At 60.8% G+C, this 26,907-nt stretch overlaps 2 protein-coding genes across 8 annotated transcripts in view; one reads left to right on the top strand and one right to left on the bottom strand.

Annotated features, from left to right (window-relative positions):
* Positions 1–24,666, top strand: part of GNG7 (G protein subunit gamma 7) — a 33,077-nt gene extending 8,411 nt beyond the window's left edge. For 4 of the 7 annotated variants that reach the window (XM_039324369.1, XM_039324371.1, XM_039324370.1 and 1 more), the window contains 3 exons: positions 2,284–2,336; positions 21,759–21,869; positions 22,868–24,666. In XM_039324369.1, the coding sequence (XP_039180303.1) occupies positions 21,789–21,869; positions 22,868–22,993 (207 nt within the window). In that variant the 5' untranslated portion in view covers positions 2,284–2,336; positions 21,759–21,788 and the 3' untranslated portion in view covers positions 22,994–24,666. Of the gene's footprint in view, positions 1–2,283; positions 2,337–21,412; positions 21,509–21,758; positions 21,870–22,867 lie in introns of all 7 variants that reach the window. The other 3 variants (XM_039324367.1, XM_039324366.1, XM_039324368.1) reach the window with 1 other exon arrangement.
* Positions 18,166–21,392, bottom strand: LOC120299536 (protein B4-like). The gene is made up of 6 exons (XM_039324434.1): positions 21,380–21,392; positions 20,646–20,784; positions 20,277–20,559; positions 19,735–19,870; positions 19,465–19,523; positions 18,166–19,110 (listed from the first exon to the last, which is right to left on the bottom strand). The coding sequence occupies exons 1-6, from the start codon at positions 21,390–21,392 to the stop codon at positions 18,733–18,735; spliced, it is 1,008 nt and encodes a 335-aa protein (XP_039180368.1). The 3' UTR covers positions 18,166–18,732.
* Positions 24,667–26,907: the final 2,241 nt, after the last annotated feature.

The following is a 26,907-nucleotide window of genomic DNA, read 5'->3' as shown; positions in this document are numbered from 1 at the left end:
GATTTTGGTTTTCTTAATGTTGAGTTTGAAGCCAACTTTAGCACTCTCCTTCTTCACCCGCATCAAGAGGCTCTTTAGTTCCTCTTCACTTTCTGCCTTTAGAGTGGTATCATCTGCATATCTTAGATTGTTGATATTTCTCCTGGCAATCTTAATTCCAACTTTTGTTTCATCTAGCCCTGCCTTTCTCATGATGTGCTCTGCATATAAGTTAAATAGGCAGGGCGACAGTATACAGCCTTGCCGGACTCCTTTTCCAATTTTGAACCAATCAGTGGTTCCGTGTCCAGTTCTCACTGTTGCTTCTTGACCCGCATATAGGTTTCTCAAGAGACAAATGAGATGGTCTGGTACTCCCATCTCTTTAAGAACTTGCCACAATTTGTTGTGATCCACACAATCAAAGGCTTTAGCATAGTCAATGAAGCAGAAGTAGATGTTTTTCTGGAACTCCCTAGCTTTCTCCATGATCCAGCGTATGTTGGCAATTTGATCTCTAGTTCCTCTGCCTCTTCGAAATCCTGCCTGTACTTCTGATAGTTCTCGATCCACATACTGCTGGAGTCTAACTTGTAGGATTTTAAGCATAACTTTACTAGCATATGAAATGAGTGCAATGGTGCAATAGTTTGAACATTCTTTGGCATTGCCTTTCTTTGGAAATATTCTGCCTTAGTTATGTGTCCCTCTTTCCATTTATCCTTTTTGTTTTTCAGTTTATCAGAGAGATCTTTGTGCAGCCATGCTGGTTTCTTGTTAGACTTCTTGATTTTCTTTTTTGGTGGTATTTTGTTGGACTGGGCTTTTATGATCATATTTTTCAGTGTTTCCCACGCTTCTTGAGTTGTTTTCCCCTTTAGAATTTTTATCCATGGAGTTCCTTAGTCTCTCTCTGAGTTTGTTAAAATCATCTCTTTTAAAGTTTAAGACACTGGTTGGATTATATTCTATTGCTTGTGTTTATATTATATTGAATTCCAGTATGACGTGGTCAGTGTGGTCCAAGGTTCTGGCAACTCCCATTCCCTCTATTACTTCTTCTCTATTAGTAAGAATTAGATCCAGTGTGGCTTTACGTCTAGTTCCCTCCTCCATCTTTTGGGTGACAAAGTTGTTGGCTACGTTGGTTAGGAATCTGTTTGATCTCCCGCTGGCTGCAGAGTTTGTCTCCCAGTTGATATCAGGGTAGTTAAAATCTCCCATTACTACTATGGAGTGTTTCCTACATACATTTGTTAACTGGTTGGCAAAGAGTCCATCTATTTCTTCTGCTTGGTTGGGTGGCCTGTAATACACGCCTATGGCGATGTCATTTCTTTTTCTTTTATATTGACCCATATGGATTCTGGGAGGTTTACATCCTCGGTTTTGTGGATTTCTGTAGAGCTGTAGTGATCTTTTGTATACAATGCAACTCCACCTCTTCTTTTATTAGGCCTGTTTCTTTTGAATAGTTTGCATCCTTCCATCAGTGCATTCCAGCCATGAGTTTCATCCCGCCAGGTTTCTGCAATGGCAACTGCATCATCCCTGCCTTCCTGCACTGTTGCTTCAAGTTCACCCTGCTTGCTCCCTAAACTTTCAGCATTTGAGTCCTTTATGGGTCTGGACCCCATTGTGTTTGGTCCTGCCTGGGGGCTTCTGGGAAGATGCGCTATTTAATGTGAAGACTCCGTTTTTTTGCAGTCCCAATGTGACTTTTGTTTGTTTTAATCCTTGAATTCTTTCCAGAGTTGTTGGTGAGTGGGATAAGGGCTCGTGGCTTGTCTCTTTCAGTTCCCTTGAACATTCCCCTCTGGTGGAGTGAGCCTTCCACCCCCTGCTCCTCCCTTGAGGTGGCCCCGGGCAGCCTCGGCTGCTGCTGGGGGACCCCCCTGTGAGCCCCACCTTCCGTCCAGATTCACCTCTGCCTAAGAGGAGCTCTCCAGGCTGCCTGGCCTCTGTTCCCCCCCACCTTTCCTTGGGCAGCTCCTGGGCTTGATGTGGGCCAGCAGGATGCGACCCATGCAGAGGGAGGCATCGTCCAGAGTGTTTGGGTGCTGCCTCCTTGCCCCGGCCAGGACTGCAAGTGACGGAAGTTGCAGTCCAAACATTTGGAGGCTGCTTCTCTCTAAAAGCCCCTTGGCCACAGATGAAGCCAAATCACTAAGTTGTGTGGCATAGGGTATATAAACAGTGCAGACCCCCCCCCCCCAGCCAGGTAGGTGTGCTGATTCTTGGAACAGGAGACACAGCCCCCCCCCCCCCAATTGATTCGTGTCTGTTTTGCTCCGGTTCTTTTAGGAAGGCAACCTCTGCGGTGCCCTCGGAGTCCGAAGGAGGGGCTTCCCTGACAGGTAAGGCTCTGCCACTCCCCCCCATTGCATGCCCCCCCCCCCCGTTCACCCTCTTGATGGCGCAGAGAGGAGACAGCCAGGCCCCACACCCTCCCCCACCCTGGCTGATGGATCCTGATGAGGTCAGCCCGGAGGAGCCTCGATCAGGAGGCTGTGGGGCCAGTCCCAGAGACGGGGGGGGGGGGAGACCCTCTGGTCTGAGCAGGCGCCTGCTGCTTTGCGTAAGGAATGGGGAGGAAGGAGAGGGGCGTGTATCTTAAATCATAGCCTCTTGGTTCAGGGGCAACGACCACCTGCCAAGGACCTCTTCACTCCCAAAGGGTGAACGGCTGCTCGCTCAGAAGCACTTGGGGGGCCCTAACAGGCCGTGAGAAGAACTTTGGGGGGGGCAGGAGGAAGAGACCGAAGTCTGGGTCCAGCAGAGAGGAGGGGGGGACGAAGAAGCATCTCAGAGGGGACCCTTCCTCAACCTCTGGAAAGTAAAGGTGGGGGGGGGAGAGCGCTTTCAGACTTGTCGAATTCTGTTGTTGTGTAGCCTCACAATAAAGGCAGCGTTGCAGCTCACGGTTCTGGTTTCCTCTCTGGACTACCTCGCAGGGCTGTCAGGCTGCTCTTGGCCAAGCAAGCCAGCGAAGCTCCTTCTAAAACTGGGCCAGACTTTCTGCCCTGCAGTCGGGGCTAAGAAAAGAAGCCCCCTTGAGGCGGGGAGTCTGCAGCCGTATCGATCTGCCATATCGATCCCGATACGTCTTTCATCCTGAGGGCAGAGTTTTTGCAAGGGTTTGACCCCCCCCCCCAGGGCCCTCATTACTTCCTTTATTGCTCTGGTTCCACCTTATCCCAGTTTGTATCAGAGTTCTAGATGGCTCCTGAAAAAGAGAGAGAGAAAGAGAGAGAGGGGGGAGAGAGAGAGAGGAGAGAGAGAGAGGAGAGAGAGGGGAGGGGAGAGACAGAGGAGAGAGAGAGAGGAGGAGAGGGGGAGAGAGGAGAGAGGGGAGAGGGGAGGGGAGAGACAGAGAGAGAGAAGAGGAGAGAGGGGGGAGAGAGAGGAGAGAGAGAGAGGAGAGGGGGAGAGAGAGGAGAGAGGAGAGAGGGGAGGGGAGAGACAGAGAGAGAGAAGAGGAGAGAGGGGGGAGAGAGAGGAGAGAGAGAGAGAGGAGAGGGGGAGAGAGAGGAGAGAGGAGAGAGGGGAGGGGAGAGACAGGAGAGAGAGAGAAGAGGAGAGAGGGGGGAGAGAGGAGACAGAGAGGAGAGAGGGGGGGAGAGAGGAGAGAGAGGGGAGGGGAGAGAGAGCGAGCGCCAGTACAGATGGCGGAAAATCTTTTTTTTTTTTTTTTTTTTGTGGGCTGCTTATAATAGGGACAAGGAGCTGTCATTGGGACTTCCCTTGACCAGCCATGGTTCACATTGTTGGCTGGCAATTTGGTGTTTCTAAAAAAATGGTTGCTGGATTTGTTTAGCAAGGTCGTTTTGAGTCTTGCTTCCCTTCGGTGCTCCCCCCCCCGTCTCCTGCTTTTAAAAAAGCCATGGGGGGGGGGGCTTCAGTGCTTGTGAAGTGCTGGGCATCCTTGTAAAAGTCCTCGCTTTCTTCGGCCTGGCCCTGGTTATCCCAGCTGGTCCCCTCGTGTCTGTCTGACACTCTTCCCCGGAAATTAAAGAAGCATCTTTCTGCATGGGTGTGTGTGTGTGTGTGTGTGTGTGTGTGTGTGTTTGTGTGTTAGTGTCATAGAGGAGCCCTCAAACACAGCTAAATGTTTTCGGCCACCTCTGGGCTGCTTTTCAGATAGTGGCGGGAGAAGCTTTGCTGAGACCGGCAGACCCTTTGGGTGACTCTGTGCTTCTCCTTCTCTTTCGGGCCTGTGAACTGGAGGCGGGCAGAGAGTGTCCAGCCGCTGAAGACGGTGGGCCTTTCCACGGGGCAAGTGACCCCCTGGCTGGGGGTGGGCTTCTGCCCCGGGCAATCTCCCCCACTCTCCGGCCTTTGCAGCCTGCCCCACGTGGGGTTTCCGCTTGTACTTATTTGGTTTGTGCCACGTTCTCTTCTGCCTTCTCCCATGAATGCTGCCTTTTGCCTCGGTTTCTTCTCTTGTAAAAGCACCACCTGCTGTAAAGGAGCCAGTTCCCCTTCAGACGGATCCCATCAGAGCGGGGCTGCCGGGGGGCTGGGAGAGGGGCTGCCAGGGTCTCGTTGAAGTTGAGAGCTGTTGGCTTCCTGGGGGGGGCGTTCACTGGGAAGGTGGTTGCGCTCCTTCAGGGGGCATCTCAGCCCCCAGAAGGAGCCAATTCCAGGCTGGGGGCCGTTGCAAGAGAGTTGTGGGTGTCTGTAAAACCTGTGCCAGCAGGGGGCGCTGCGCTCCCGTGCCTCTCCCGCCAGGTGGCTGTTCCTGCCCTCCTGGTGGTTCTGCCGTGTGGCCGGCTGTGCACCATGGGCCTCTGTGCCCCAGGCCAGACCTCCCAGCTTCTCCCACAGAAGCACGTTGGAGTGGCAGAGTGACCCCTGCGCAGAAGTCGCCCCTCTGAGCACCTGTCAGAAGCAGGAAGAAGTACTCCAGTCCCTTTCTAAGCCTGTTTTTCACCCACACAAGAGTGAAACGAGCAACTCTTGAGAGCAGCTGCCTTATTGGAGGGCTTGGCCATCCGGAGGGAAAGTTCAGTTCTGAAGAGCAGCACTCAAAGCTTGAAAAGAAAATGGAAAAGACATAATTGGCTGATTTGGGGGAAACTAAATTTGCTTCTGGAAAGCAGCAGCACAAGAGGAAAATTTCTGTGTCTGCAAGGAGACCGTTGAAGGCGGGCATGAATGTTGGGGCTGAGCCTGTGAGGAGCCCCTGCAGCAGAAGCCCCCCTGCCCTGTTAGGCTTTGGGGGGGGGACGCAAGTATCCGTCTCCTGCCAGGCAGGAAGGCCGCTCAAGGCCACCCTGATGCTGCGTGGCTGACCTCCAGCCCCCCCCCCAAGCACTGCGCAGGCATGAGGGGGTCTCTCGGAGCCTCTGGGCCATCGGCTGGGCCCACTGGTCCAGAAGCACCACTGGGTCCCCCTGCTTGGGGGGGCTAAGAGGGGTTTCACCGGAAGATCCCACCCCTGGGAAGGCAGGGGCTGTCTCTGCTCTTGGCCGCTCACATGCAGCCTGGAGGGGAAGTTCCTCTCCCCCCTTGGTGGTCTTTGGAGGATGATCCGAGGCCCCCCTTGGCTCCTCCTTTGGGGTGAGAGCTTGCAAGGGCCGTGCGGGGGTGGGGGTGGGGAGGGGGCCCTCAGGCGCTCTCTCCCTCTCCTTCTCTCTGGACTCTGGCTGTGGGCTGGACGGGGGGGGGGGGAAGGGCTCCTCTGCTCTATCTGCTTCCCGGTGAGGGGGCCCCAGGGTGGGCAGGGTGGCAGGGGTGGTCCCGGCAATTAAGAGACTCACACAAGCAGGCAGCTTTTTCGTGAACGGGGGTCTCCTGTTGTTTTGGGTTGAGCTGACCCCGTCAAAGAGGGTGGGGATGACAGGCATAGAAGGAAAATGGGTTGCTGAGGAAAGTTTTGTGGAAAATTCCCCCTGGCAGACTCGGCTGGTTGGCAGGCTGCTTTGTGACGAGAGGGCAGTGTGTGTGTGCGGGGTGTTTGTGTTGTGCCTCGCACCAAAGCAGGAAGCGGGCTCTGTAGGGAGAATTTCCTGCAGGCGGCTTGTTGCGCTCAGGGGCACCGTTGCAGCTTCCGGGGAAGGGCCGGGGCTTCATCAGGTGGCTTCCCTGCAGGGGATCCAGTTGGGCCACGTCTCTGGGGAGGGGGCCACCTGCAAGGGCTGGGCCAGCAGAGCCGGCGGCCCTTCGTGGCCCAGGGAGGTGGGCCTCTGTGCCCGTCCATTGGGCTGGCGGACCTCCGGACTGCAAAGGGGGGAAAGCCCCTGCCCCCTCGACCCCCCCTTGGGCTCTGGCAGCCCCCCCCCCGTGCAGAGCTCAGCAGGGTCCCCGCTGGGAGGGCTGGCCTCCTCCCGCCTCCCTCAAGGGCCCTGGTCCCTGTGCAGCCGGGTCTCCACTGGCTCCTCCTCAGGGGACGGCAGAGCTGCCTGGCACGACGGAGGGCGGTGCCCGGGCTGCTTCTTTCTGCCGGTCTCCACCTGACTCCGCCACAGAAGCCGCGCAGGGCCGGTTTTTGGGGAGAGCCTGCGGTGCCCCCTCCCTCTGCATGCCTGCCTGCCTGCCACGTGCCTGAAGGGTGGCCCATTCCCTGTGCCCAGATGAGCTCTGGGCTCCCCTGCCCCCCCCGTCCCACATGCCCCCGGGCAGCTCTCGGGGCACAGAAGTAGCCCTTGGAGCCTCAGCAGGGAGACTCCGTGGCCGGCGGGCCCATCACGACTCCTGCCCCCTTGGAGCCCCAGGCTCGGAAGCCGCTGCTGCTGCCACCTGGGATCCCCCCCCCGAAGAAATACTGTTCTGCCTCCCCCCCCCCAGCCACCAATGGTGACATCTCAGGATGGAAGCGAGGCCCCCGGAGGTACAGCAGGACTGGATCCCTCGCCTGGGCCCAGATGGGAGCACAAGGCTGGTTCCCCAGAAGGTGCTGGGGTGGTTTGGGGTCAGGAAGGCCGAAGGAGGACCACCTGCCCCCTTCCCCCCCCCCGTGTGAATCGCTTGGCCTCTCAGAAGGGGAAACATTCCCCCCCCCCAGGACCCTGGAAGCCAAGCCTGGCACAGGGCATCAGCTGCCAGCCTCTGGGAGGGCCTGCTCTGCCCTTCGGCCTCTGCCCAGGGAGGGGGTGGGTGGGGGAGCCGGTTTGCCTTCTCTGATCAGAAGAACTCGAGCCCTCTAAGCAAGGGGTCGGGGGGGGGGAGTATTCTGCCTGCTTGACCCCCTTGCCCAGCTCCTCTCCGGCCGGGCTGCTTTTCCCATTTGGGGTGGAAACAGTGGCCGGGGCACACGGGAGGGACGGGGCTGGCACGGCTGTGGTTGAGGGCGGGTGGCAGGTCGAGCCCCTGGCGCCTGGCGAGGTCCTGCCAGCAAGAGAGGGTCCCTCCGCTTCGCCATGGCCGAGTCTGACCCGGCCTGGTTGAGCTGGTTGCTTGGGGGGGGCTTGGGGGGCCTTGGAGAGGCCTGGCTTGCCTGATCTGTAGCTCAGGGCCCCCCCAGCCTCGAGCGATGGCCAGGGAGAAGGCTGACTCCCCCTCCCCCCTTCAGGATCAGGAAAAAGTCCGGAGCCCCCTTGGAATTTCTCTCCATGGCTCTGGATGTCAGCCGGAAGTGCCCCCCCCCCTGGCCTCCCTCCTCCCAGTCCCGAGCCGGGGACTTCTGTGGGAACTCCTGGGCCGGGAGTTTTGGGGCCACCGCAGGAGGGAAGCAGGCAAGGGGAAGGACTGGCCCCCTCATTTTGCGCCAGGGGGCAGAGGGGGCCCCGAGGGGCCCAGAAAGAGGGAGCCTGTGGGGACTGGGGTGGTCTCGGGGAGCTGCCTGCCTCCTGAGGCCTTTTGGGGTGCTGGGCGCAGAGAGAGACCCCGGGCCACAGAGAGACTCTGGAGAAACCCCTTTCTCCGCTCCGGAGATGCCACCAGGAGAAGCCTTGCCCCTTTGGCCTGGCATTGGGCAGGGCCTCTCCGCCGGGGGCCTGATGGAGGATGCCGTGCCAGGGGGGCTGCGGGGGGCTGTCAAGTCGTGACTGGATCCTCCTCCTCCTCTTCCTCCCGTGAAGAGTGCCACCTGCCATGCGCCACACCCTCTTTCCCCAGGCAGCAATGAAAGGGTGAGTTCCCAGCTGCGGCCTGCAGCCTTCCTTGCATGAGGGGGGGGCCGGGGGGGCGGTTCTGAGCCAGTTCCCCTCCTCCCTTTCGGCTGGGGGGCAGAGCTGCATAGCAAGGTGCCCCTTCTTCTCCCGAGTCCCAGGGGGTCCTGCAGCTGGAGATGTTCATGGCCGCCCAAGGCAGGACCCTCCTTGGTGGCTCTGGGAATCCCCCTACTCAGAGCCCCCAGAGAGAGCCTGGGATCCCCCCCTCTCTGCCAGCAACAGAGCAGACTCACTTAGGGCCCCCCCCGGGTGAGGAGGGGCTCCTGACCTACTCTGAGCATTGGAGGGGGCAGGAGAAGCCGCTGCCCCCCATCTGCCTCCCTGGCCTTCCGGCCTCCTCCTCATGAAATGGAGATTCAGGCCGGGAGTTCGGGGGGGGGAGAGACCCTTCCCCACTCCCCAGTGTGTCTTGTGGGGCAGCCACGGGGCCCTTTGCTGAGATCCGTGGCCAGAAATCTTTTGCCAAACCTGGTTTGGTCTTGGTCTGTGTTAAGCTAGGCATAAAGCTGCGGGGGGGGAGGATGTCTGAGGGTCTTTAAACGCCCCCCTTTTCTCAGAAGATGCCCCTTCGTGGCACCCTTGTTGGACGGATGCCAGGGCCCGTCTGGGCACAGGCCGTTTCCTCCACCTGGGCAGGGGGGCCCCCAGGCAGAGGAATGGGGCCAGCTTTCCTTCAGCTGGCTGTGCAGGAGGGGCACCCCAGGATTCTCGTGTTAAGCCCCCCCCTTCCCCAGGGTCACATTCATCCAAGGGTTGTTGAGAGCACAGCATTGTGACGCAAACCTTTATACAGGATACCCAGGAAAGCCATTCTTTTCTTTGAATTGGGGGGGGTTGGGGGGGAGAGATGTTTCCATGAGCGCAGCTAGATTTTGAGGAAGCTAGAAAAAGTGACTCAGGCCTCGGAGCTGCTCTTAGTTCTGCTTCCTTGGGAGGGAGGGAGGGACGCGGGGAGGGGGGAGGGAGGGACGCAGGGAGGGGGGAGGGAGGGACGCAGGGAGGGGGGAGGGAGGGGGGAGGGAGAAACATCCTCCGGGGCTTCTGGTGGGAAGGTGCCAAGGCCACAAAGCGTGGAAGAGCCTTGGAAGCTGCGGGCGCCCCTGAGGGTCCCCGATGGGCAAGTGAGAGGGAGGGGGTGTCTGATTTTCTTGGCGCTTCTGGGGAGGGAGGGAGCCAGCCTTTGCCCCTCCCTGCCCCCTGCAGAATGAACATCTACCCATTTTCCCCAGTTCTGAAAACAGGGCAGCCCTTCAAGTGAAACATTCGTGATTGAATACCCTTCTCTCGTTCTCCCCCCCCCCCCGCGTGGGTGCAGAAGCGAGTCAGCAGGGGCAGAGCGGCCACCTGGGGCTCCAACAGAAGGGATGGGAGTGAGCACCACCCTCCGTCCCTGGCTGCCTGCAGAGGAGCCTTTGGGCACTAGGGGGCGGCAGCGCCTGGCGGCCTCTGCTGGGCCCCCAATCTGGACTGCTTGGCAGAGTTGATTCCTCCTGTCGCTGGGGGGGGGGGTGCTGTTCCTTCCCCAGCAGATCCCTGGGAAGGGCCTGGCACTGCCAATGCTCCTTCCTGGCTGGAGGGGCTGGTGCTGGCGTGGCTCTCCTGTTCGCCAGCCCAGGGGACGGCTTCATTCCCCTCTGCCAGTCGGCAGGCGACCCTAACCCTACCCCCTCCCCGTTTCCTCTTGTCCTTGGCCCTTGCAGGATCCCCGATGCTCTCCCACGGTGGGTGAACGAAGACAGTGATTTGCCCAGACGAAGCCCCGAGAGAGGGCTGGCTTCATTTGGGCAAGTCCTCTGGGATGGGCACCGTTATGGGGTGGGGGTCCCCTTGTTTGCATGGCAGCCCAGCCAGGCAGTTCTTCGCTAGGAGGGGGCCTATCCTGGGACTCCCCCTCTGCTCCAGAGGGAAGGGACGGGGAGAGGCCAGGGGAGGGAGGGAGGGAGGGAGGGGATCGGAGGCAGCTCCCTTCTCTGCCTGCCTGACCTGGACAGCCTGGAGTGAAGCAGCGGCTCTTGGGGGCAGCCCAGCTTTGAACTCCAGAAACAGCTGAGAAATCCGGCCTTAGCCCCCCTCCCTCCCTCCCCGCTCTGCCCGTGCCTTGTCCCTCCTAGCTCAGAGGGGAGAGGGGCACATGGTGCCCGCTGGCTGCCGTGGCTGTTTGGACGGGAGCCTCACTCTGGAGCCCAAAATACCCTCTGATTCAGCCTGGTGTTTGGACGGCTGCGGCTGAGTGTTTGCTTCGTGCTTTCAGGTCTGGGGGTGGGGAGGGCGGGGGGGGGGACGGAGGGCCTCCCTGTGGCCTAGGCAGCCTTGCGGCTCTGGGGCTGGCCAAAGGCCCCCTCCCCCTCCAGCCTCTGCAGCGGAGGACGGTCACCCGGGGACAGCAGGGGAGGGGTGATCCCTGCTGCTGCTTCTTTGGGGAGCCCCTTCCTCCCCCTCTGGGCTTGTGGCGGCTGCGTTCCTCCCCTCCCCCGCCTGGTCTGCCTCTGTCGGCTGTGCGCGGGTCAGACGAGGTCAGCAGCCGCAGCTTCTCTGGGTGAGGAGCTATTTCGGCTTGTCCTGTTCTCCAACGGTCTCCCCGCCTGGCCCAGAGGATGGCCGACTAGGGAAAGGGGCAGAGCTGCTGCTGGACGCAGCGGGCACGGGAGGCTCCCTTGTGGCTGGGCACTGCCTAGTCCTGCCCGTCTGCCCAGCGTTCAGAAGGATTTCTTCTTAAGCTGGCAGCCCCAGGCAGCGTTTTAATGATCTATCTGGTTGGAGTCGCCTCAGTTTCCCCGGGGCTCCTTCAGCCTCGGCCTCTGCACCTGTGCCAAAGGAAAGCAGGGAATTTCGGAGAAAAACTCAGGTGTGGAATAGTGGGTTTCCCTCCCCCCCAGCAGAGAGTTTGTCAGAAGGGGGAGACTCCCAACTCCCCGCCCCCCCCCCGAGCAGCCCAGGGAGAGAAAGCTGAAAGGCAGCAATCCCAGGTGGCTGAGCCCCCCAACTGGTGGGGCTGATGATAGGCAGGCACCCTCCGGACTGCCTGGCCCAGCCTGCCGTTCCCTGCCCCTCCCCCGCAGCCTGGCCGGGCAGAGGTGGGTCTTGAGGGCCACTCCTGCCCAAGGGGGCTGATCCTCTGGCTGCTCAGTGTCCCCTCCAAGTCCTGCCCCTCCCAAATGGGCACGGTGGCCTTGAGGAGCCAGCGAGGTCATCTAAACCCTGAGCAAAGAGAACCTCATCTCTTATAACAATAAGTAGAATATCTAGGAAATATGTTGTTACTCTTATTTCTAGTACAGTTACATAAGATGATTAGGGTTGGTAATACGCCGAATAAAGAAATTAACGTGTGACGACGGGCTGTGTAGATTTTTACTCGCATCTGGCAGCTTCTGACGCAGGGAACGGAGGCCCTTCGCGGGGGGGGGGCTCGTCCCGTCTGCCATCGCTTGGCTTCTTTTCTGCAAGGGAGGTTTTGGCATCTGCTGACCGAAGGCTCCTCTGGATTTATGGCCCTGCAGGATTTTCTGCTCCTTTTGGTGTTTTGCTTCCTCCACATGCAAAAATGGAGAGGCTGCACATTCCTAAGAGTTCAGCAGCTCCTAGTTGTATTTACTGCCCAGATTAAAGACGTTGTGAAGTAAACTCTGCTTGTAAATCACTCCCCCCCCTCCAACTGGGGAGGGGGAGGCGCAGGAGCGTGGGGGGGGGAGAAAATGCAGGGAAGGGACAGGATTGCTGGCATGCAGTGGCTGGGCATCCTCTAGAGCAGGGGTCTGCAACCTTGACCACTTTAAGACTTAAAGTGGTCAAGGTTGCAGACCCCTGTTCTAGGGAAAGTGGGGCCCCGTTTTATGGAGCTCTGCCCCCCTACTTCTGAGCCCCCCTCCCCTCACCTGCCTGCTAGAGGGTGGGTGGCATGGAAGTTGCCTTCCCTCCCGGCCACCTGGGGAGCAAGAGCTTCCCCATAGAAGGGGAAGGGGGGGCTGGGGCAGCTGTGTGGCCCCTGCCTGGTGAGTAGCGCAGAACAGGGGCCAAAGAGCCCCAGTGGAGCCGCTTCACAATGACTCAGCGTGGGAACTCCCGAGTGGAAGCCGGGCCCTGCTGGATGGGGCCCCTGGCTCCACCAGCCCACCTGCCTCCTCTGCCTGGGGCCCACTCGCCACCCAAGAAGGCTCCCTGACCTCCCAACAGCCGGCCTATGGGGTGGTCCCAGCCCCCCCCCCAAGGCTGGCAGCCCTCCATCCTGGCTTCTTGCTTGTAAAAAGGTTTCCCATCATCTGTTTGCACAGTGCAGCGAGGGAGCAGGAAAATTGCATCCCAGGACAATGCGGCAAGCGACAACCACCACACTGGTGGCCACACTCATCCCTTTCTCTGCCCCCAGGCCTCCCCCCCAGCAGGATTGGGGCTCCCGGGGGGGGGGTATCTCCCCACAGCTGGGTCTCAGCAGCAGACTGCCCTGGCTCATGTGGCCTTCCTTCCTCTCCTCCCCACTCAGCCTTCTCTTCAGCTGCCCCTCGGACAGGACAGGGTGTGGGGTGGGAGGGCAGCCCCTTCCGGGCACAGCTGTGTTTCCCTGAAAGACCTTCTCCCTCTCAGTGGACGGAGCCCCCCCCCCTGCCTGGGCTGCCAGGATGGCCCTCCACCGGACTTCCAGAGGAGGCTCTGCGGTCACGGGAAATCTTGTGCTCCCCCTCCCTTGATTGACCCCTGTGTCCCGGCAGAAGTGCAGCAGGTGCACCCTCTGCTCTTCCTGGGAAGGGAGGCAGCCTGGCTTTCTCATGCCCGGGAGCTGGGCCAGGCGTCTTCCAGGCAAGTCTCCTCTTCCTGGGAAAACAGCCGCTGGTTTCTCTGCCAGGGCCGTCTCTCCCTTGCAACACCCCCGCCTTGCTACCCCCCCTCTCTGCCTGGAGCAAGGCTGCCACTGGTGCTCCTGCTGGCAGGGGCTAGAGTGTGTGGGGGGAGATGGGGGGGTGAGGGGAGGTCCCAAGTGCTGTTCTGCCAGAGAGGCTGCTGGCTGGGGGAGGGTAGGGGGGGAGCTGAGGCGTCCAGGCTTCCTGGGCCTTCCCAGTCAGGGGGCAGAGCCCCTGTGCCCCACCCTGGCGGTCTGAGCCAGACGCCGGGCACCCCCCAGGATGCCAGCTTGTTCTGGCAAGGGGAGGCGCCTGGTGGCCTCGGAAATAGATCTCGGAGGGGGAGGACAAGGGGCGGGAAGCCCCCTTTGCCCGGCTGTGTTGGATCCAGGGCTTTTGCCTAGCAAAGCTGCATTTGAACACAGGGCTCTTGGCCGCAGGACCGGTCATCGGAGATGCCCTGGCCGGTCCTCTCCTTGAGCCTGGCCACCTGCCGGCTCTTCTCGTTGGCCTGGGAGGGTGTGAGGAAGCCGCAGGGTCTGCAGGGGTTCCGCAGAGGGACTGAGAAGGAACATCGGGAGATACAGGGAGACACAAGGCTGGCATTCCCACTCCCTGGGGTGCCCCACAGGGGGGCTCTTTGTGTGGAAATGCCCGCAAATCCCTGGGAAGCTGCCCTCCGCCTAGCTGGGCAGGTCAGCAGCAACCCGCAGCTTTGCCAGGCGTGAACTGGCACAATCGGTTGTGCAAGGGGGTGGGGGGTAGAAGCAACGTGGCAGCAAAAGCTCATTTCTTTTTAAAAGCCCCCCCCCCCGTGGGGTCTGGGTGCAAAGCCCGAGGACCCTTGGCTTGGCCCCCTCCTCCCAGGTCTTGGAAGAGGAGACCTCCAGGGTCCCTTCCAGTGTTCTGTTATCCCTGGGCTTCCCGGGGGGGGGGCTGTTTGGAAGCCTGGCGCCTGCTGCAAATACCCCCCCCCCGCTCACTGACTGACACAGGTGGGGGCCGCGGCCTGAGGCTGCTGGTGCGAGAGAGATGCAGCCCCAGAGCCAGGCCACGGCCTTCCTGGGTTGGGCCACAAAGGGAGCAGGCTGTGCTCCCCTCTCTTGGGAGCCCCCTCCTCAGCAAAGAGACTGGCCAAGGGGCCCGTTGGGCCTGAGCAGGCCGATAGCTGTGCCTCAGGGGTTGAGAGGCGGCCTCCGGAGGCAGTTGGGGAAGGGGGCTCCTCTCGTGGAAAGTGACATCCGAATGAAGCCCCCTCTGGCAGCCGCCCCCCCCCCTTTGCAGGCCCTCCGTCCAGCGGGAGGGGCCCCTGGCTTCACCTGCTGAGTCTTCCTGGGGGACAAGGAGGAGAAGCCCCTCCCTGATGAAGCCCACTCCCACAGCACCAGGGAGAGCCGGGCAAGGGGGCTTCCTTCCAGTAGCCACAGGTGGGAGCGGGCTGGTCCTCAGCCTGCTGCTGGGGAAGTCTCTCCAGGGGTTGTGGGGGGCCAGAACCAAAAGTGGGGGCCGCTCTGGAAAGAGCACCCCCGTTTCTGCCTCTGCTGGCTTGTGGCACCCACTTTGTTCAGCAATTCTGTACCAAGGCTGTAATTAGATTGGAAAGAGCCGCCACGCGTGCACACACACACACACACACACCCTGTGAGAAGATGCCGGACTGTCTCTCTCGGTCGCCTCCTTTTATGCTTCTATTCAGCATCAGTCAGGGAGATGTTTTCCAGCAGCCGTTAAAAAATAGATTAATTTAAGTATTAAACGAGCTGGCACCAGTAGCTGGGTTAAGCCTTCAAGTTTCGACTTGATTGCCCCCGGGCGGCAAAACTCTGCTGCCGTTTGGCGGGGAAGGTGAAGGTAGACCTTGCTGTGCCCTGGAGGCTCCCCGCCTAGGGAACCTCTCCCAGGAGGCTGTAGCGCCAGGCCGAAGGACGAGCCCTCCGCAAGCCGGGCCAGAGCCAGCCAAAGCGGTTGCGACTGAGCTGGAAGCAGACTTTTTTTGGGGTGGGCGAGGGTCCCCCAAAGTCAAGCCAGAAGGAAGAATCTTCGGGATGTGCAAAGGGGGGTCCGGGCTGCTTCTGCACTTGCTTTGAGTGGGAAGGGCTGGAAGGAGCAGCCAGTTGGCAGCAAAGGCCCCCCCCCGCTGCATTCCCACAAGGTGGTTTCTGTCCGGTTGCCTTTTAAAAAAGCATCTTTGAAGTCCCCATTAAATCGTTTCCCATGTGTGGGTCACATACCAAGCGTGTGGGGGGGGGAGGCAGGCCCTCCATCCTTGGGGCTGGGGTGCTCCCTCCTGGCTTCTCCTTTGGCCCCTGTGCTGCCCTCCTGTTTGCCAGCTTTGGATGAAGCGAGCATGGCAGGAATCTGCCCCCCCATCCCCCTCCAAAGGCCACAGAGACCCCCTTCTCTCTCCCCCCAGGAAGCAGTACCCGGCTTCTCTCAAGGAGCTCCCCCCCCCAGGTAGGTGAGGGATTACATAGAGCAGGGGTCTCCAACCTTGTCACTTTAAGACTTGTGGACTTCAACTCCCAGAATTCCCCAGCCAGCTTTGCTGGGAGTTGAAGTCCACAAGTCTTAAAGTGACAAGGTTGGAGACCTGTGTCATACAGCCTATTCTGGGCTGAGCTTGGCTTAGAGCCAGTGATTCTCAACCTTTCTAATGCCGTGACCCCATAATACAGTTCCCCATGTTGTAGTGACCCCCAAGTGGGTGTGGCCACCAATAAGAGGGAGTAGGACAGCTAGGGAAAAGGGAAAAAAATGGCGGACAGCATGGTTTGGTGACCCCCGTGAAATGGTCATTGGCCCCCAAATGGGGTCCCGACCCACAGGTTGAGAACCATTGGCTTAGACTGAGAGGCACCCTCGGGGTTGGGGTACCTCGCTGGCTCCAGCGCCCTCCCTGCTGGTGGAGATGATCAGTCAGCTCTGCCGTGAGGGGGGCCTAGAGGCTGCAGGTGATTCGGCTGAGGAACGGGGTGGTGCCTTGAGGAAGGCACTGGTCCCACGGGGGGGGGGGGCAGGAACAGGGGGATTCTGCAGCCAGCCAGAAGAGAAGAGTCGGTGGGCAGCTCTGGATTGGGGGCGACCCCCATTCTGCCGGGAGAGTGAAGCTTGCTGGGAGACGGGGGGGGGCTGTCCCCAGTTTGCTGCTTGGAATCTCTGCCCTTTTGCGCCCCCACCCCTTTCCGGGGCAGCCGTGAGTCCTTGGAGAGGCCAAAGCGGAGTCTCTTCCTGGAAGGGCACCCCAGCAGGAAGAGAGGGCGGCGGGGGGGGGGCTGCTTTGCCAAATGGAAGCGGAGCCGGGAAGGCGCCTGGACGCCTCGCCTCTGCCGCAGGGCTGCCCATCTGACTGGCCCCGGGAGCTTTTGCCAGGCCGCCCCTGCGAGTCTGCGGCCTCTGAGTGGGCGGGAGGGTCGGGCAGAACGGGCTCCGTGAGGCCACTCAATGTGCCCGATCGGAGCTGCTGGGGCCCCGGCTCCGGCCGCGCGTCTGAAGCGGCTGCCGGCGCCGTAGCCGTGGGAAAGGCTCCGCGGAGGGAGCAGCTGCCGGCGCTGCGTCTCTGCCCGTCTGCGCGGAGGCCTCGCCAGGCGCGCACGTGCCCGGGGGCCAGGTTGGAAGTCGGCCCGGTGAGAGCAGCCGCTCGACGTGCTCGCTGGCGTCGGCCGGCTTGTGGGAAAGCAGCGTCGGGGGCTGTGGCAGCGTTTTCCGGAAGGGCCTGGGAGGGAGTCCGGAGCTCCGGGGGTTGCAAGGAGCCGCTTCCCCCGCTGCTGAATCCACCCGGCTGCGGCTCCCGGGCGGGGGGCGTGAGGAGCTCCCGGGAGCGGCTCTCCCATTTACGGCCTCTGCGGTGCCAAGTCAGGCCGAAGGAGCGCCGGATCTGCAGCCGAGGCGGAGGTGGAGGGGCAGCGATCACCTGGAGGGCAGCGTGGAAGCTCGGGAGCAGCTGGACAAGCTAGAACAAGGGGCAGAAAGGAGGGGGGGGGAGGAATCTGGGTGAATCACAAGCTGCACCGGAGCCTGGGGTGCCAGGCTACTTCAGAAGTCGGTGCCATCCTGGGCGGCGTCCGCAGATGCCCAGGGTTAGCGTTCCCCTCTGCTCTTCATTGGGCCCCGGGGGGCTTTAACCCCTTCAGAGCACCGTGTGATAGGAAGGACCTTGCAAAACTGGACGAGGGGGGGCGGAGGAGAGCAAGCAAGGCCATCGGAGGCTGGAAGGAAAGGCCTCGGTGGAGGATTTGGCGGCCATCGCTGCGTTCAACTAATTCAAGGGTTGCCAGTACCCCCCCTCCCCGCAACACAACAGGTTTACTTCCAAGTTCCTTCCAATAGTTTTTTTTTTAGCCCTTTTAGGAATTCCAGCCTTTCTTGCAATCACGTTGAATGGGTGTGGCATTTCCCAGCTGCCAATCATTCCAGGCGCCTCCTACCGGATCAGGAGGAGAGTGGGGAGGGGGCGCCTTCTGTGGGGCTGGGCTGCTTCAAGGACAGCCCCCCCACCAGTCCCTGTGACCGTGAGGGGATCTAGAAGCCGCCCCAGATCTCTGCTCAGCAGGACTCTGGACGAAGCCAAGAGATCAATCCAGCCACAAGGGTGCAGAGCAAAGAGTGCCCCTCTGCCCTCCCCCCCCCGTCTCTAGCTGGGGTTCCCAAAGGGGACCTGGGCACTTGGAAGGGGGTCAGTGCTTCAGAGTCCCCCGAATCTGGGCAGCCCTGCCACTCAGTTGCAAGCCTTTTTGGGAAGTGGGGTTGTTTCATTTACACTTTACGAATCTACAGTATGCCTAAAAATAACAAAAAGTTGGAAGGGACCTTGGAGGTCTTCTAGCCCAACCCCCCTGCTTAAGGAGGAGACCCCATACCATTCCAGACAAGTGGCTGTCCAGTCTCTCTGTGAAAGTCTCCAGAGATGGAGCAGCCACAACTTCTGGAGGCAAAGTCCGTTCCACTGATCAGTTGTTCTCAAAGTCAGGAATATTCTTAGTTCCAGGTTGCTTCTCTCCTGCCTTCAGGTGCTTTGGAGAATAGGTTGACCCCTTTTTCTTTGGGGCAGCCCCTCAGATACTGGAAGACTGCTGTCATGACCCCCCAGTCCTTCTTTTCTCTAGACCGGCCATTCCCAAATCCTGCAACTGTTCATCATTTCAGCCTCCAGTCCCCTAATCATCTTTGCCGCTCTTCTCCACACTCTTTCCAAAGTCTCAGTGTCTTTTTTACATTGTGGTGACCAAAACCGGATGCAGACTCTCAGGACTCAAAACTTTTTAAGAACATTCTTGGAACTAAAATTATGTTCAAGAATTCTCTTAGTGAAAAAGTTATGCTAAGGATAATTTAAGACAATGTAACTTGGAAACACAAGTATTGCTCAAAAATGCCTATACTGGAGCAAGGCAGCCAGCTGAGCATTGAAAGATTCAGCTGGGTTCCTAAAACAAACATCTGGAAGCGACTGGTGTGCATGGCCCACCCATGGCCGAGCAGGTTAAGGTCATATGCTGAGCTCTGTGTGTGTGGGGGGGAGTGTCCTCCTCCCTCCAGTCAAGAGCCGGGAATGCCAAGTCTCAGCCCACTTTTTCTATGGGGCATCTCTGCTGCTTTTCAGAATCAGGAACACTCCATTCATTTGCTACCTTGCCAAACATTACCTTTATTGAAAAATATCTCCGATTGTTTAAAATGCTGTTAAAACCACCCGGGACCCCCATCGGCCTCCTTCCGTGACTGGGGCTGCTGGCCTTGGGGAGGGGGGGCATTGCTGGGGTTCCGGGCCAGGTCACACTGCAGGCTGGCAATGGCCACTGTGGGCCTCAGGCATCCTCTGGGCTTGGCCCCCCCTCGGCTTCCTTCTCCTTGCCTTTGGCCGCCGCTGCCACCTTCTTTCCGGCCTTGGGGGCCTTGGCCTTGGGGGCCCTGGCCTTGGGGGCCTCAGCCTGGCTCTTGGCTTGGCCCCCCTTTGCCTCCTTGACTCCCTCACCCTTGGGGGGCTCAGCCTCGCCTTCCGCTCCAGCCTTGGGACGGCCTCTGCCCTTGGTGGCTGTCTTGGCTTCTCCCTTGGGGGGGGCTTTGGAGGGGGGCTTTGCCAGTTTGACCTGGAGGGTCTTGGGGGCCCTCGGCTTCTTGGGAGCCTTTCCCTCGGTGGCCGTCTTCTCCCTCGGCTTCCGCTTCACCGGGTCTGCAGCCAGGGCCTGCGGGGAGACGGACGGCTCAGCCTTGTACAGGGCTGGGGGGCAACCCTGGCCCTCTTGCTCTGGGGCAGCTCACCGAGGGTAGACACGACCCCCCCTCAAAGGGTCTTTGTGATGGGCAAGGGAGATGCCCCGAGTCAGACTGCCACGTGGGCTTTGGCCAGGGGGCAGAGCCCAGAGGGGGCCACTGGCACAGCTGGGAGGGGGCTGCAACCCTCAGACTTCAGGGGAGTTGCCCCCTCCTGCCCAGAGGCAGACCACCCTCCCAAGGGCGATGAGGGAAGGGCTGAGCTCCCCACTCGGCTTGGGGCCCGGGTATGGGGCTGCCCTCCTGAAGGGCCCGGGAGGACCTACCGGGTCAGATTCAGCCTTGGCTTTCTTGCTGGCGGCGTTCTCCTTGCCCTCGGCATCCGCTGGAAGGGTGGGGGAGAACCTGGATGAGGGCCTTCTCCCCTGGGCAGAAGCCGCAGCCGGGCCCTCGCAGGGCGGACAGCTGGCCCCGAGTCTCTCAGCTGCCCCCTTGCCAGACCCATCAGTGCAGCTCCTGGCAGTGGCAACAGGGACCCCCCCCTTTGGCCAGTCCCCTCTCTGAGGCTGCCGGTGGAGGAGAAGGGGACCCCTTACCCTTCCCTTTGGGGTTCTCGGCCCTCGCCTTGCCCTCCGCTGCTGCCTTCTTCTTCTCCGGTTTTGGGGCAGGGTCTTCCCCCTGGGCAGGCTGGACCCTCTTGGGCTTTACCTTCTTGGGCTTTACGGCCGCCAACTGCAAAATCGGGGCAATGGAGAATTTCAAGGGGGGCACTCAGGTGCACCAATGCTGCCCCCCCCGCCTGCCTCTCCAAAGCCTTTGCAGTTGCAGGCTGGACTCTGCCAGGCCCAAGGCAGGAGACGCTGGCGTGCTGCTGCAGGGCGGAGATGCCCTCGGCTGTGGCACTGGGTGGGCCTGGCAAGGCCAGGCATTTCTCGCTGTTCATTAGCCAACCGGGAAGGGAGTGGGAGAAGGCTCCCTCTAGGAGGCCAAGGGGGCATCCAGGCACGGGGGACGAGGGCTACGAGAAGGGCTCGGAGCCCCCTGGGCCTTGGGCAGAGACGCCCCCCCCACCCCCCTGCAGGTGGCAAGCAGCATGTGAGCAGAGCCCTTTGGCTCCGGGTCCAGGGCGCCCCCCCACCTTGAATCTGCCGGTGGCCCCCTGGGCGGAGGAGTTGAGGGGCCGCACCAGGTAGCCCTTCTCCAGCCCCTTGAGCAGCGCCTTCCGCAGGTAGTACTTGAGCCGGATCGGGTCCACGCCGGGGTAGTTGTGGCGGATGTAGCGCTTGATGGCCGCGGTGGAGGAGCCCTTCCGCTCGTTGAGCACCCCGACGGCCTCGGTGACCATGGTCAGCGTGGGCGGGTAGCGGCACTTGGAGGAGCGGGCTGTCCCCGAGGCCTCTGCGGGGGCAGAGAAAGAGAGCCTGCTGGGGGGAGGCGGGGAGCGGACTCCAGCTCCCGTGGGGCTGAGCGGGGGAGGGCGCGCCCCGCTCGTCCGGCAGCCTCTTACCTGCCGGAGCCGCCATCCCGCTCGGCCGACGCTCTCCGCGGGAGGAGCCGCACCTGGGCCCGCTTTATGGGGGGGAGGAGGAGGAGGAAGGCGCCCGCGGCTCCCCTGCCGGCCTGCAGGCGATTGGGCGGCCGGAGGGCTGCAGGTGGCGGCCCGAAAGCCGCTAACAAGCGCCCGGCCTACCTGCCCTCCAACGGGCGAGGCGTTCGGGCCAGATACTTGCAAGGACGGCGCGCGGGGTGGGGTGGGGTGGGGTGCGCAAAGGAGCAAGCAACCGAGGATACCCCCCCCCCACACACACACACCGGCAATGGCGCAGGCAGCGGCGTGCCTGTGGTGGGACCCAGGCCCGGAGGGCGGCGGCAGCGGCCCCTCGATCCCTGCGTTCTTGGGGGGGGGGGCTGGAGGGGGGCTTCTCAGGGGGTCCCTCCTTTCTCTGCCCTTCCCTCCCCAGAGCTTCCGAGCCTGCCTTGCTTTGGAACCCCCCCTTTCCCCTCGCAGCCCCGCCCAGAAGGGACGGAAGACCCTCGCTCGGGCCGCCCCGGGAGGAAGTGGGTGTCAGCCGGGAGCCCGACGGTTCGCCCGTGTTTTTAACTCTGACCCCCGAAGCAGCCCCTCCAGGGCTTTTCCGGGCGAGGAGCCAGCTTCCCCTCCCCCCCCCGCGGGCTCCGATCCTGCAGACAATCACAGATTCTCTTTGGGGGGGGGAGCGCCACCCAGGTGCCTGGGAATACCTCTCAGTCCCATTTACCCTTTGGTTTCTTCAGATAGACTGCCTCTGCCTGAGCAGGTTCCTCATCTCCACCTGGTGAAGATCTGTGGCCCTGATGCAGCTGCACCCACGGAGGCCCAGGAAGGAGATGGTGGGCCCCTAGAAAGCCGGTCTGGGGTCTTTGGGGCTTTCCCCCAGTTATGCAGGCAGGTCAAGGTGCAGGGTGTCTCCCCTGCTCAGCTGAACCCCCCCTCGGGGCACCTTGTAGGCAGCCATCTTGAGCCTTGCCTGTCTCCGAAGAGAGGAGGGGCAACTCTGCCCGGTGCCACCCCCGGAGAGGGGCAGAGCAGGGCCAGGGGGCAACTGTCCCCCCTCTCTGGTGTTTCTCTCCCCACATCCAGGCGCTGGTGGAGCCCCCTCGCTGGCAGACGATGTCGGCCTCTAACAACATCGCCCAGGCCAGGAAGCTGGTGGAGCAGCTGCGGATCGAGGCCGGGATGGAGCGGATCAAGGTGGGCCCTGGTGAGGGGGGGGGGAAGCCCAGGAGGAGGTGCCGGCAGGTGCTCTGGTCATTGGGGAGGGGGGCAGATGGAAGGCGACCTCCAGCCCAGGGTCGAGGAGCTGGGGGCTCCTGGTGCTTGGAAGGTGGGGGCAGCCAGGGAAGGAAGACTCTGCAGGCAAAGCAGCGCCTCAGGGGGCACCCAGGGCCCCACGGTGGGGGAGGGTCTCCGGGGCCCCACCGAAGAAGGAGAGCATCTTTCAGCACAGAGGCCTGCATGCTTCAGTTATTCCTTGGCCCAAGAACGCCTCTGCACGTGATCAGAGGCTATGAATTCCCTGCGGCTGTGGCAGCTTCCGGGCCTTAATGCCCCCGAGAAGCCAGCCAAGTTCTGGCTCGGGACGGTTGCGAGGGAGGGGCAGTCCTCGCAGCCCCCACCCAGAGCCCCAGCCTTTGGGAGAGATTCAGAGTGTGTGGGGTGGGGGGTGGCGGAAGCTGCATTTAGCCAGAAACAGGCACCACCGTTACTCCCTATGGGCTGATCTCCCCCCCCCCAGGGCTGAGTCCGGTCCTGGCCCACTTCTCCTGAGGTGAAGAGGGTCCACCAAGGGGGGGGGGCAGCCAGGATTGAAACTAGGACAGCCCTTCAAGAGAAGAGGGTCGGCCCTCACCCCCCCCATCAGAATGACAGGTCCCTCTTTCCGGGGGTGGAGGGGCTCCAGCTGCAGGTTGGAAAATGAATTAGTGGGAGCCTTGGCCCTGGGGGGGGTCTCCCTTCCCTGGGGGGGTTCAGCTTTTGTCCCTTGGGTCCCACCAAGGAGCAGGACCTGCCCCCCTCCCGTGCCTGAGCCCCACAGCACTCTCTTGGGGTCTCTCCCTTTTCCTCCGTTTGGGCTAAAATTGGCTGTGGCCAAGCGGGCAGGGCTGGAAAGGGCCGGTCAAGGCCGGCCAGCCCCCCCCCCCCGGTCATTTCCTGGCTCCCTCGGCTGACATGATTGCTTCCCTCCCCAGGTCTCCAAAGCCTCCCTGGAGCTGCTGAACTACTGCGAGCAGCAGGCCAGGAACGACCCCTTGCTGGTTGGCGTCCCCACCTCGGAGAACCCCTTCAAGGACAAGAAACCCTGCACCCTCCTATAGCGCCCCCCCCCGGGCCAGGCACCCCCAGCCCTGATCTCCAGCCAGGTCAAGGAAGGGGGAGCAGGCCTCACCCTGCCCTCTCGTCTGGTCAGCAGATGGCCAAATTATTGGTGGAGGGGGGGAAGAAGGACACAAGGCCGGGCTTGAGGGGTCGTCCTGGCAGGGACCCCATAGGAAGCTGGTCTGTCCAGTGCTGAGGATGCCCCCCAGGTGGAGACCTGGACGGGGTCAGGCAGGCAAAGTCCACTGGCAGCTGCCCGTCCCACCCTGTTGGGGAGGGGGCTTCCCAAGCAGAAATGCCTTCTCTTTCTCAGGCCCTCGTCTTCTCCTTTGGGGTGCTCTCCGTCATACCCGTCTCTCAAGCACCACCTCCCCAGTGCCCCCCTCCACTTGGGCTCCCCAGGGACATTTGCAGGCAGACCCTCCTCCAGGCCAGGAGGGGGGAGGGGTTCTTTCTGGAGGGCCAGTGACCCAAAGGCCACATTCCTCTGTCCCAAGCAGCCATTTTGCTCAAGAAAGCCACTTGAGGGGCAGGGACCCCCGAGTGCCCCAGGCCCTACTCGTGCCAAAGCCAAAGAGGGGGGGAGGGCTGTGCCCTGGCTCTCCCCAAGAGAGGAACCCATGGCACAAAAGCAGAAACACGAGGACGGAGTCCCCTGGGGAGTCTTGGGGATGCCAGCAGCCTGGATGTGGGAATAGGTGGTGGGGCGGGGGGGGGGGCTGTGCCAGCTTCTTTAGTGGAGAATCTGCTGTCCAGAAGGAGCTCCTCCCTCCCAGGAGTGAGAACTACTCTTCTCCAGATTGGAAGACAGGCTCAGGTCTTGCTTCTGAGGCTGGGGGTAGGATGGGATTGGCAGCCCCCCCCCCCGCCAGGCCAGGGCTGCCAGCAGTTTGGTGCTCTTTTTCCCTCGCCCGGAAGTGGTCGGGGCGGCTCCAGGGACCCCCAGCCAGCAGGGCCTCCATCGGCTCCCAGAAGCCCCCCTGCTCTCCTGGAAGGCTCAGCCATTGGACCTCTGGTGCCAAAGTTACCCCCCCCCGTGGTGCCAAAGCAGCCCCTGGCAGTCACTGCAAAAGGATGTGGGGCATCTGCTCTCGGATGGTAAAGCTGAGAACATTTGGCCTTAAAGTGTCGCTTATACCTAAAGTGTTTTTAAAATTATACATAAAAGTTTGCTACACAAGATTTTAAAAAGGACAGCACACACAGAAAGCCGTGCAAAACTCTAGGCAACAGCAACAACAAAGAGTGTGAAATTTTGTGTGACTTGTTTGTCTTATGCTTAAATCCAGCACAGGGCAGTTTCCCTCCCCCCCAACACACATATACACACACGCGTGCGCCGGGGGTATTCCTCTTGTGCCAAACTTGAGCAGTTTGTTTTTTAATTCACCAAAGTGACAAGTGCATTGATTTAGTTTTTCCAAAAAAGGCTGCTGAGCCTCGTTCTTGTTTGCCAAACTCTCTTCCTGTTGCCAAAAAGGGGGGTGTCTATAAAAGGGGGGAGGGAGAGGCCCGGCCTGAGTGGGCGTGGCTAATTTCCCTTTTGTAAAATCGGTCTCTCTCCCGTGTGCCCCGGACTGACTTCCTTGCTAGTACTGAACGTGCTGTGGGGTTCCTGTTTTAAAAAAGTGAAGCGATCACACAAAGAATAAAACCTCACTTTTGCTGGAAACTCTGCTTTCTCTGAGCTTGGGGGGGGCAGCTCCCCTTTGGCCCCGCTCTGTAATCTCTCCTTGGGGGAGGGGCGCTGGTGGGCCCTTGCCGGGGCCTTTGGGACACAGCCTCCTTCGTGGGGAGGGGGGCGATTTGCCTCTGCAGTGCTACAAAGGATCAGAGTAAACGGGGCGGGGTTCCTTCCGGCACCCACCTGCCTGGCTCCCGGGTTCCTCTGAAGGGCCGCCAAGGCGCCATTCCTGGGGAGGCCCCTGCTCGCAACAGGGGCTCACCCGAGGCAGGAGGAGACACTGCCCCCCGCCACAAAACGCCTCTGCCTGCAGAATTTGGACTCCGCCCCTTGGGCCCGGGAGCAGGAAAGGACGAGGGGCGCCTGGTCGACCCTCAGGCGAGCTCACGGCGGCCGCGTGTCCTAAAGGCCTTCAGGGCAAGGCAAACGGGACATGAATACCAAGGGGGGGGGGGTTTACAATGTTTGGAATCGGCCAACGGGGGGCGGGGGCTGAAGTGCCAAGGCCGGGGGTGCTCTCACTCAGGGGAGGGCCACGGATCAAGGGGAGCGAGGACGGAGGGTGCATAGGCTCCCCCCCCCGCTCCAAAAAGAGCCCGGAGTATATCCCCGCCGCCGGGCCCGGCGCTCTTGCAGCCTTTGCGGCCGCCCACCGGCGGTGCCCTTCACACCCTGCCTGCGGTCTCCGGCCCTCCTCGGCCCGGCTGGAGGCAGTGGGCCGCCGGCTGCCGTTCCCGGCCCCTCCCTGGGCGAGCGGCGGCAGCGCCAGCCAGCCAGCCGGGGCGGCAGCAGCAGGAGTAATTATAGCTCTCGGGGAGCTAAAAATAGCTGCGGAGGAACAAGGCGGGCTATTTATAGCGGCGTCTCTGAACTTTGTCCCGCGGCTTTGCCCGGGGCGGAGCAGGCAGGAGGAGGGACGCCGCCGCCCCCCCCCCCGGCAGCCTCCGGAGCGAGGGAAGGCGAGCGCAGAGGTGCCCAAATGCCTTCGCTCCTGCCCAAGCCGGTCTCGGGCAGCTTTGCGGGCGGGCGGGTGGGTAGGTAGAGGGTGGCGTCGCCACGGAGGCCTCTTCTGCAGCCTCAGCCACTGAGCAAGATGCTCGCCCAGAGGGACAAGCCCTCACAGTCCTTTCTCAAGGCTCGGGGAAACAGACACGTGTCTTCGGAGGCCTTCTGAAGATCCCTTTGGTCGCTGGGAGACGCCCAGACCTCTGTACCTCCATGCTCCACCAGGGGGATAGTCCGGCTTTCGACCTCTGCGCTCCAGCAGAGCAGCAGGGCGGGGTGTAGAAGAGAGCCCCCCCCCCCGCTCTGCTCCCCCTTTCCTTCCAACCTGGCGCTGAGCCACCGATGCTCACCTGGGCCCCGTTCCTCCAAGTGGCCCCCTCCCCAGGGAAGGGAGCAGAGTTCAGCCCGCATCGCCACGCATGGAGTCTCATGACAGCCTCTGGGCTGAAGTTCGGAGTTGCCCCCCCCCCACACACACACCTCTTGCCATTGCTCGCCTGACCTGATCCCTCGCCAGTGGCTGGCACGGTTTCTTCCTTCTGCTGGCCTTTGGCCAAACCGTGTGTTCTTTTCCAAAGGCCTCACGCATCAGCTGCGTAGTAATTCTCCCCAGAGTGTTCCTGCTGTTTAGAAAATTAGAACTAAAAGATGTTTGCCTGCTGCCTATGAAAGGATAAGAGTAGCTGGCAACATTTTGACAAATCCGCCTGGTTTTCTAGGTGCTTCTGAGTCAGGGTCTCCAGGCTCATGTTCTCCTAGATAGGAGTATCAGAATGGGCGGGCCCTCTTTCCTTCTTTTTGAACACACACACACACACACACACACACACACACACACACACACACTTCCTCCCTTGTATCGACCTTCACCAATTTTCCAGGATTTATTTTTTATGATCTGACATGACGTAAGGGTTTGTTTCAACCATTGACAAATTCGCTGGAAATTTAAATTTATTCAGAAGGAAGAGACTTTCCCGAAGATTATTTTTGTCCATCCTTTTGTCCATCCTTCGCACTTTCCAGGTGGTACAAATGGAGAGTTTGCTGAAAAGGCTGAACACAAATAATAATTCTGCCTTTGATTTAATCCCGGTTAACCACCCTACAGTTCCGTTCCAGCCACACAGCAGCCAGAGAGCGACCCACTGGCTGGGCTCGCACAACGCCTGCAGCCCCACCACTCCCAGGCCAGGTATGGGGTGCAAAGCCACAGCGGTGTCT

This window comes from Crotalus tigris, unplaced genomic scaffold, assembly GCF_016545835.1.
Source record: "Crotalus tigris isolate CLP2741 ecotype Arizona unplaced genomic scaffold, ASM1654583v1 scf7180000024298.760630, whole genome shotgun sequence".
Lineage (NCBI taxonomy): Eukaryota > Metazoa > Chordata > Lepidosauria > Squamata > Viperidae > Crotalus > Crotalus tigris.
The sequence above is the reverse complement of the archived record's forward strand: the minus strand, read 5'-3'. Positions and strand labels throughout refer to the sequence as shown.